This window comes from Pundamilia nyererei, unplaced genomic scaffold, assembly GCF_000239375.1.
Source record: "Pundamilia nyererei isolate P.nyererei 1_Seehausen unplaced genomic scaffold, PunNye1.0 scaffold00725, whole genome shotgun sequence".
Taxonomy (NCBI): Eukaryota; Metazoa; Chordata; class Actinopteri; order Cichliformes; family Cichlidae; genus Pundamilia; species Pundamilia nyererei.
In genome coordinates, this window is record NW_005188126.1 from 33,791 (window position 1) to 44,172 (window position 10,382).

General features: G+C 38.1%; 2 protein-coding genes across 2 annotated transcripts in view; both read right to left on the reverse strand.

Moving 5' to 3' along the window:
- Positions 1 to 2,901, reverse strand: part of LOC102213650 (C-type lectin domain family 4 member C-like) — a 20,360-nt gene extending 17,459 nt beyond the window's left edge. The window contains exon 1 of the mRNA XM_013907983.1: positions 2,892 to 2,901. Coding sequence (XP_013763437.1) covers positions 2,892 to 2,901 — 10 coding nt within the window. The remainder of the gene's footprint in view (positions 1 to 2,891) is intronic.
- Positions 2,902 to 9,572: 6,671 nt separating this feature from the next.
- The window catches only part of LOC102213933 (hepatic lectin-like), a 2,558-nt gene continuing 1,748 nt past the window's right edge, over positions 9,573 to 10,382 (reverse strand). Inside the window, exons 5-7 of the mRNA XM_005754887.1 lie at positions 10,007 to 10,131; positions 9,783 to 9,907; positions 9,573 to 9,702 (exon numbers count right to left, since the gene is read on the reverse strand). Coding sequence (XP_005754944.1) covers positions 9,573 to 9,702; positions 9,783 to 9,907; positions 10,007 to 10,131 — 380 coding nt within the window. The remainder of the gene's footprint in view (positions 9,703 to 9,782; positions 9,908 to 10,006; positions 10,132 to 10,382) is intronic.

Consider the following 10,382-nt stretch of genomic DNA (forward strand, 5'->3'; position numbering starts at 1 on the left):
TTTATATTGTTTGTTTGATATGCTTTTACATTTTCATGTGAAGCACTTTGTTATAGTTTCTTGTCTTAAAAAGTGCTATATAAATAAATTTTATTTACTTACTTACTATTCAACTCAAGCAGCTGAACTTGTAGGATTAACAGATGCATATTAAATGATTTAAAATCCACAAGTTACCATATAGATATACACTAACAGTCAAAAGTTTGAACACAGCTTCTCATTTAATGTTTTTTCTATATTTTTACTACTTTCTACATAGTAGAAACAAACGGAAGACATCAGATATATGAAGCAAGATATATGGAATTATGTAGCAAAGAAAAAATTGATAAATAACTCGAAATGTGTTTTATATTTTAGATTCGTGAATGTAGACACCCTTTGCTTTGTTGACTGTGCTGCAAACCCTTGGCCTTCTCTCAGTGAGCTTCATGATGTAGTCACCTGAAATGGTTTCACTTCACAGGTGTGCCTTGTCAGGGTTCATTTGTGGAATTTCTTGCCTTCTTAATGGGGTTGGGACCATCACTTGTCTTGTGAAAAAGTCAAGCTAGTACACAATACAACAATACAATACAATTTTATTTATATATCACATTTAAAAACAAGAGGTATGCCAAAGTGCTTCACAGAACCAATTTAGAGCAATAACAGGTACAAATACACTGACAGGTGGGAGACATAACTAACCAATAATACAGCAGGCACAGTAGGCACAAGCCAAGGCTGAAGTTTAAATCATTATAAGCATTATTCAGAGCAAAACGATAAAATACAGTACACTTACAAATGCAGGCTCTAGGCAGCCGGGAAGGCTAGGCTAAATAAACACGTTTTTAATTGAGATTTAAACAATTGAATTGGATCAGACGCGCGAATAGCTCGAGGGAGATTATTCCAGAGATAGGGTGCAACAGAGGCAAATGTGCGGTCACTTCTGGTCTTAAGCCGAGATCTAGGTCGCACCAGGAGCATTTGGCCTACTGATCTAAGCGCTCTCCTATAGGGGTATAAAAGCTGAGGAGATCAGTAAGATAGCTGGGCACGGTATTATTTATGATTTTAAAAGTGAACAATAAGATTTTAAAATCAATACGATATTTAATGGGAGCCAGTGCATGTCGGAAAGAACTGGAGTAATAGACTCAAACCTACCAGTCCCAGTTAAGAGACGCGCAGCAGCATTTTGAACAAGCTGCAGTTTGTGAACTAGGGCAGCAGAGGTGACAGCCCTATTTGACAACTGTTAGAATTCATATTATGGCAAGAACCAATCAGCTATGTAAAGAGAAACAACAGTCCTTCATTACTTTAAGAACTGAAGGTCAGTTAGTCCAGAAAATTGCTAAAACTTTGAATGTGTCCCCAAGTACAGTTGCAAAAATCATCAAGTGTTAGGACGAAACTGGTTCACATGAGGACGGCCCCAGGAAAGGAAGACCAAGAATCACCTCTGCTGCTGAGGATAAATTCATCTGAGTCACCAGCCTCAGAAATCCCAAGTTATTAGAGCCCAGATAAATGCCACACAGCGGTCCAGTAGCAGACATAACTCTACATCAACTGTTCAGAGGGGACTGTGTGAATCAGGCCTTTATGGTCAAATAGCTGCCCAGCTGGTTTGCGTTTAGTTGGACCATCGTTTATTTTTCAACAGGACAATGACCCCAAACACACCCCCAGGCTGCATTTGACCAAGAAGTAATGGAGTGCTGCACCCGATGGCCTGGCCTCCACAGTCACCTGACCTAAACCCAATCAAGATGTTTTGGGATGAGATGGACGGCAGAGTGAAGGAAAAGGGCCAACAGGTGCTCAGCATCTCTGGGAAACCATTTCAGGTGACCACTGAGAGAATGCCAAGAGTGTGCAAAGCAGGAATCGAAGCAAAGGGTGGCTATTTTGAAGAATCTAAAATATGAAACATTTTGAGTTATTTCACACTTTTTTTGTTCAATACATATGTGATCATTCATAGTTTTGATGCCTTCAGTGAGAATCTAAAATGTAAATATTCATGAAAATAAAGAAAAACCATCAAATGAGTGCGTGTCCAAACCTTTGACTGGTAGTCTGTGTCTTGCTATCACTGTCACTGTCTCTGTTGCTCATTCACTCTTCCTCTTACTGGCTGCTGATGTCACTTTTCACCCTCACAGTCAGCTGCTCAAAATCCAACTCCTTCTTTGGGCCCCAGCAGCTACTGAAATACTGAAATAGGGCAGGCATGATTAAAATGATGGATCCCGGCTGTCTCGGCCAGCCTCCCCTATCACTGCCCCTGAACACACTGGACTGCCCCTCCCTTGTAGCCGAGCTGCAGACCAAACTGCCACACATATGTATTTTTAATAATTTCCCTTTGACTTGCTGGGTTTTATAGTTGTTTGGTTGTGATATTTGGTTCAGAAGCAGTAGTGAAACCCATTCCACAGCTGGCTGAGAATCAAGATCATCATTTTGAGAGAATTTTGAGTTCCTTGGAAATCCTGTGTATTCTCAAAATGAAGAACATCATGAGCATGCTGATCATCCTGCACCCATCACTCAGGCAAGAACCTAAACCCCAGCCTCCAGAGTTGAATGTGGGCCTCGTGCAGCCCCAGCCTCACTGTAACCTCAGTATCACGAGTATCATTTGCAACTTGGGCAGCCTGGACAGCTTGCATATCCAGGGCCAGTCTTTACTATTTAATGGTTTCTGTTGTTTCTTGGCTGGCTTTTCATTTTGTGATTAATGACGTTTTGTTTTTTATTACAACATAAAAGCTTGGCCCAATTTAAGTCATGCAACAGGACAATGACTATTTTCATCTCTCTGTTGAAGATCACAGTCAACAATGAAACATATTCACTGGATTAAAACGATGGTGCTGCTCTATTTTTACCTGTTACCATGGTGAATCCTGATATCACAGATAGATTTAGTGTGCATCTTTCCGTACATGTTTAGTATGTGTGTCTTATCATTTCCTGTTTTATTGTGAAGGTTTATTTTCTTGTATGTGATCACTCTGAAACACTTAAAGCCTTCATTGGAATATGAAAAATAACAAACACAATGAGAAGAAATGTCACGCAGTGGCGGTCCTAACCTGTTTGGCGCCCTGGGTGAAGACTCCCTCTGGACCGCCCCGCCCTCTCCTCCCTGTGCCGCAAGCAGCAGGCGCACCTCGCAAACGGAGGGCGCCCTTACTCCCACTATAAAGCCATAAAAAGGACAAAAAGGATTGTCCCAGTTTCTGGAACCTCAGAGGGGACTGGGGGCTTTGATGTTTCACTCCAGAATTTGTTTTTTTAACCATTCAGAGGTGGATTTGTTGCTGTGTTTTTGATCATTGCCCTGTTGCACAAGTTTGCTTAAGCTTCAAGGCACAAACCGATGGTCAGGCATTCTTAAAGTGACTTATTATTAATTCCATGTATGTATATGAACATACAGTCACTTCATGTTTCATTCAATTTATCCTAGTAACCATAGGCTTATTCTCATATAACCATTAATTTCAACATAACTTCTTTTTAATTCAAATGGATAGAAATATTTTTATTCTTCAAAAATCTGTTTGTCAGTCACAATATTCTCAATATGTTTCTTTTATTAAATCATACATGTCAGACATTCTCTGAATATTTGCATAGTCATTCTTTTATTTTTTCATGTTTTCATTGCAAGAAACTTTATTTCAATTGGTGAAACAAGGCAGCAAGGACTGAAGTGTAGTAGAAAAACTTTACAGGTTTTAAGAGGTTTAATATTTTCGGTTAATGTGAGCATGATCAAAACCCTGAAAATGGATTTCAGATCTACTATAATAGTCTACATTGTTAAGCTGTGGTAAATGAAGGCTGCCTGTGGACATCAGATGTCATACAAATCTTTGCATGCCTACTGACTGTTTCAACCAAGAGTATAAGTGTAATGGAGAGTCCCGCCTTTGGTCAGGAAGCAGTCATGCTGATAGGTTCCCACCTTGAGCTGCCTTTTGCAGACTCCCAGCAAATCATCAAAGACCAAGTCTACGTCATAAACCTTGAGGGTCAGCGTGTCATTTTCCTCAATGTAGAAATAGGAAAATTCCTCTTCCCACCAGGGGTTCGGGTCATTGTAACGAACAGATGTTTTACCCAGAGAAGTAAAACCAGAGGACACCGTGACATAGGCATCTGTGGTTAACAGGACAACGGTGGGAAGATCAGTCGCTCGCAGATCATACACCTTGAGTTGGGCTTCGACCATGATTGAACTGCACATGAGCAGCAAAAGGACGAGAGGCACACTAGAGTCCATGGCTTTGCTGGAGGCTGTGGAGAAGAAAAAATAGTAGATTTACATTTTAGCCAGGATACCTGGATCGACACAGTCAGCCTTGTGAGGGTCTATTTTATATTGGAACACATTTATGCAATCCTCAGCATTGTCTACATATATATTCTCTGTGGACATTGCAGTGAACGGTGTTCCTGAGTCTGTACAGACATTTTCACTAAACAACTGTATGTTTTTAATGCAGTGCTCCAGGGTCATTGAGTGGTTTGTCAAGCACATTGTATTATTATCCCACCTGTTTACTCAAACCCTCCTCCCTGCACAGATTTTATAACCATGTCAACTCTCTTCTCCTTTACTTCTCTCATAACTACTTCACAGTAGACTCCACTCTTAAAATTAAATGCATCTATTGGTAAAAGTAGAACTGAGTGATCCACTTCCACTAGCCAGTAGTTTGGAAACAGCAAAGTAAGCCACCTTTACAACCTTTACAACATTTACAGTCAACATAACAAAAAAGTATATAAAATCACAAATACCTAACATCAGTTTGGTATTTGGACAAAGTATTCGATGACAAAAGCTGCAATACTTTGTGCACATACATGTCGTCACTGTCGGTGCCAAAAAGCTCACAGTATCATTCACTGACTGCGCCCTCAGGTTTCAAGGTAATGTGTGCGAAAAGATTAGTGTGCTAACAGCTGGTGTTGTTTGGACTGTGTTTCTGTTCACTTTGGTGTTATTGCATGCTTCATGAATGGGATCTTTTCCATAAATGTGACTGACACTGATGAAAGGAGGAAAAGCTCAAGAATCTCTATGTAAAAATACAACAACAACAACAACAAAAAACGTTAACCAGTTCAGGGTCTCTAATATAGTATTTGTAATTAATATTTTATGTCGGAAAATAAAAAGGCAGCAGATTAATTTAAGGAAAATGTTTAACACAATGTGGAAATAAAATAAACTCAGTGAAATACTACAAATGAAAAGGGTTAATTCACCACACAACGTGATCAGATTATTATTAAAACATACAGTGGGAGCAAAAAATATAGGAAACAATTTAACTGTTTAAATAGATCTAAATGATAAATTGAAGACAATTGAAAAATATTCTTCATGAATTCATTTTGTATCCAGTTTTTGGGTCTTTACCTGATTACACTGACCATCATTACAATTTAATGAAGCAAAACAAACTACAAAGTTTTTCAAAGCAAAATGTTTTCTGTTGTCTTCACATTATAAAACATTTAGCACAACTAAAAACAGTAATGACATGATCTAACTCATCTGGGAATTATGAGTTTGGATCCATCTTAGTAAATCAGAGGGTCACAAATGGATTTTACAGCACATGTTATTCTGATTGGATTAGAACAAGGAAAACATTACACTGTAGACTTTTAATTTGAGCAGAAAGCAAGAAGGCAGTTCTAAACTCTTACCTGTAGCTTGGTCTTGTCTCTCGCCACGTTACCTGCTGTTCAGGATGTTTTAGAGGCTGACTTATCAGCTTTATGTCAACAATACACTGGACACACAATCTGCTCAACTCCCATGATTATATAATATGTCCGAATTGGAACATCTGCTTATGATGTCTTGTTTGGCCACCTTCTCCAAACTTTCAGAGTGCTGTGAGGTATGCATGAGGTATGCAGTCTAGGTATGCATGTGAGGAAGTAAAAAAGACAAAAATTTGTAACAGCCAGGCAGAAGCTGATTTTGTGAAGAGTGAATAATGGATTTAAATGCTGACAAAATGGAACGTGGAAAATAACTTGAATAAACCAAAAACGAGCCTTTATTGCGGCTGATACCAAAACACAAGAAACAAGGCGAGGTAAATATCCTTCGTGGTCCAACCTATCCCAGAATTCATAGTGAGCCATCCGTCCACAACCATGTGCCCTAAGATGCTGAGTCTGTTAGTCTGATCCAGAACTTGTCCTCCAAATCCTTCATTTTGTATCTTATTTTTTCAACCAAGAATTCCTAAATGGAAATTTTGATTAAAATTACTCTGTGTTTTCTGTGCCAAGATGACAAAAATGTAAGAATCAGAAAACATGAACCTACAGCAATGTTTTATACCTGCTCCTCCGTGCTGTCTATCTTAACCAGGTCTCCCCTTTCAGCTCTGCAATCGTCTCTGCTCTTGCTCCAGGACAACTTCCTGGTGGATAAATAATAGCAGGTTTCTCTGTGTTGCTCCCAACCTTCTTCACATCTTAGAAAGGGCTCATCTTTGAGGGAATGCAGCAAAGAAGAATTTACTGTTCATATTTGTAGGAGTTGGAGACAGCAGGAGTGAAAATGTGCATAATAATAGCTGTGTCTCAGAAGATTAAATTTCACTGATGGTCACACAGTTCAAGGTTGATATAATGCTGCAGTGTATGAGCTCCATATTCTTACCTATACGAGAGGGTTTTTTTTTTACAGTTTCCAGCTTCAATTCAAGGTTTCTGAGGGTTCCCATGGTTCTTATGAGTGCAAATTCTAGGAAATTTTAAAATAAGAAACACATACATGCCAGTAACAGTTAAGGTTTCACTTAATCTTTGTAAAAAACAAAAATACAAATACAAAAATACTGCTTATTGTCATGGCTCGGGAAGATTGGGTTACTTTATGTCTTTTTAAATTTTTCCTGTGGTGGTTCTGAGTTCAAGGTGCAAATCAAGGTGGAGCGCTCTGGTCTGTCATTCTCACACCTGCTCTGAACTATTGCAATCAACCCCTGAAGTATTTGGCTGAATGACCAACAGATCTCTGTGGTGGTAATCAGGCTCATCTTACTATTAACCTGCATTCCTGTTTATAGACTTCTTATGTTGTTTTTGTTCTTGACAGTGGCCTCCAGCCTCACCTGGAATGCTTACTTTAGCTGCATTTCCACTCAGTTTGTGGGTTCTGCCCCTCCTCATGAGCTCACTCTCACCTCCAATACTGTTCTAATTATCTCACACCATTCTCAGTTCTTTATTAGTACTGAGGACATTTTCATTTGGGGCCATCATTCTATTATATTTAACTTTTCCATCTGTCCCTCTCTCCTGTTCGATATCTTGTTAATTCTTATATTTTAAACTCCTCTACTGCTGCTAAATTTTTTCCTGATGTTTTTAATGTGGTCTTGCCTGTCTCTAACGATGTTGATTTATTAACAGATCTTTTTAATAATCATTGCCTTGATGAATTCTTAATCATCCAGGTAAGTAAATCTCCAAAAGTTGATTCTGTTCATCTGGACGTAGCACTTTCAGTGGGAGAAACGTTTCATCACTCAGCCAAGTGACTTCTTCAGTCTCAGCTGACTGCAGGTTTCTCCAATCTTATAAACAGTACATTTGCATAATGACTGAAACCAGCCCACTGAAGGAACAATGGGCTGGGAGGTCAGTTCCTTCATCATGATTATGCAAATTCTCATGACCATTGATCAACAACCACTGATCAATGGCCATAAGTACCATTCACAGAGTGTTGGGGAAGTCACGTGAAGATTCATCAGCCAGATTAAGTGTTTACTTACAATTGACAGTGATAGCGGACATCATCATCACAATTCCAATCAATACTCTCCACACAAACAAGCATAAACACACTCGACTATCACTAAATCAAATTTAACACTCATACACAAACACGATTTGTAATGACGCAGGTTCAGTTTACAATAGGGTTCATTCGCTCGGTCAACAAGTGGAGTAAAACCAGAGTCATGATAAACAATATATACGCTGTGTTTTTTCCTGAATACTTTCTTCACGTTTACTGTCTAAGGACAGTGCTCGCAAGCACCCTCTGCTTATGAACAAAAAACAAAAAAAACCTTTCGTGTTGGTGGAAAAATGTACAATATCGACAAATTGAAAAATGATATGTTTAGGTAGAGGGGGACGTTTTAGGAGTGACGGCGAGAGAGAGAGAGAGAGGGAGAGAGAGAGACAGGAGAAAAAGAGAGAGAGCGAGTATTGAGATGTGAGAGATTTGAGACGTTTAGTGTGTTTGGAGTGTGTAGTTAATATTTTGTCTTGTGTCAGCACAATGAGGCGACTGCTGTCTCCAGGTAGAAAAAGGAATGATACACCTGCTGCTGTCAGACCTGCAGGTATCAGGCTGTGATGTTCTCCTTTATAGTGGACAGAAATATTTTTTTTGGAGTGGCACAAATAATTTGTGTGGCATCTTATTGAATGCAGAACAGCTGATTGTTCTGTGAATAGTTTGAAATGGTTAAAAAAGAAACAAGGTAAAAGGTAAACAGGTGCAAATAACTTTGCAAAAGTTGTGTTTAGGATTTTAAAATTGACAATTTGTATTTGCATTTAAAGTTATGAAATATGATTCATTAAACGTGTTTGTGGTTGTTAAAGTAAAAAAAAAACTTTTTCTACTCGGATTTTATGTTTTTTGTCTGATTTTTGTTAATACAGTATGTCAAAATGAAAACATGACTGTAAATTCAGACAAGTGAGGTTGTGCTGAAATGGATGATGCCAAAAAAGGCAAAGTAAATAGTTTTTAAAGGTGAAAAGTAAAATCAAAAGTAGTCAAAAATGGCCAATTATACCCTGGATCCCAGAAGATTAAACTACTTTTCCTAGTAATTAATTACTTTTAGAATCTTGTAACTCAGTTAATTTTTGGAAGAAGTAACTAGTAACTATAATGAATTACTTTTTCAAAGTAATTTGCCCAACACTGCACTCCAGTGACGTTGAGCGCAGATAAAAACATATTTTATTTATGTTGATTTCTCAGTTATAGCAGTACTGACAAGTGTCAGCCAATCAGGTGACTCCAAGCACTGTAATGGTCAATTCCACTTCTTTTTCAACGATATCTATTACTTACTCCATTTTAACACTTAACATGTCTTCCATTCTGCTTTAAATGTTATAATAATTAATAATTCCTTCAATAGCTATTTTGCATATTTATATATTCAGTGAAATCCAAAATGTGGTGGATTTTTTTTTCATTGCTTAAAAGCTGTAAAAATTGGGACAATTTATAATTGAAAAAAATATTGAAAATTTCACAGGAGCTCACACATTCGTTGTACAAAATAATGAGAGCAGTAAGGAAGATACCAGATACACAAATTTTACTTTCATTTATTTAATCGTGCTCTTTTTTTTGTCTGTTTGCAACAATTCTTTTAAAAATTTGCATCACTCCACTCTGGTGTTCAACATGGTGAACTGTATTTCAGAAAGATATACATTTAAGTTGCAGTTACTCCTGCTTTCTCACAAATACTTCTTTGAGGCTTTTAGCAGGACTGATCAAACCAACACTTCAGATCTTTATTTTCAAATTCTTCTCCCATCCTCACACAGTCCTCTCCATCACAATCTCCCTCTGTCACATTGTTTGGCTCTTTGCCAGCCCAAAACTTCAAACTAAAAGATGAAGAACAGAAAGAAGTAAAAACTGGGAATATTAATTCTGGAAATGGATTTTTTTTTCACAACAATCAAACCTTTCATCCAGCAGTGATCCGTCCACCCACAACCATCTGCGCTCTACTGCTGAGTCTGTCAGTCCGATCCAGAACTTGTCCTCACCTTCTTTCATTAGTTCTCTCACTCTTCTCTCCAGGAATGCCTGATCACAAAAAGATGAAGAAAATTACCTTATCTGACAGTTCTGTGCTGAAACATGTGGAAACATGACTAGTGTTTCATACCTGCTCCCTATCTTAACCAGGTCTCCTCCTTTAGCTCTACACTCAACTCTGCTCTGTTTCCAGGATGATTGCCTGATGGAGAAGTAATAGCACTTTCCTCCATGTTTTTCCCAGCCTTCTTCACATTTATAAAATGAGCCATCTTCGAAGAGATTACAGCAACAATTTCAGTCACATGGCAAAAAAAATCACTGTTCATATATATCTATAAGGATGCAAATGTGTCAAAGACAAAATTCATCCAAATGTATTTATCATTTGGGGTTTCGGAAAGGTAGGGTGCACCGTCCTGCATGATTATTCTAACAGAGACTCTCTCTAAAGGATAACTAATAATTAACTTTAATTTAATCAGGACTAGTTTTTTTCTGATGCTTGAATGTAAAAAAAAAA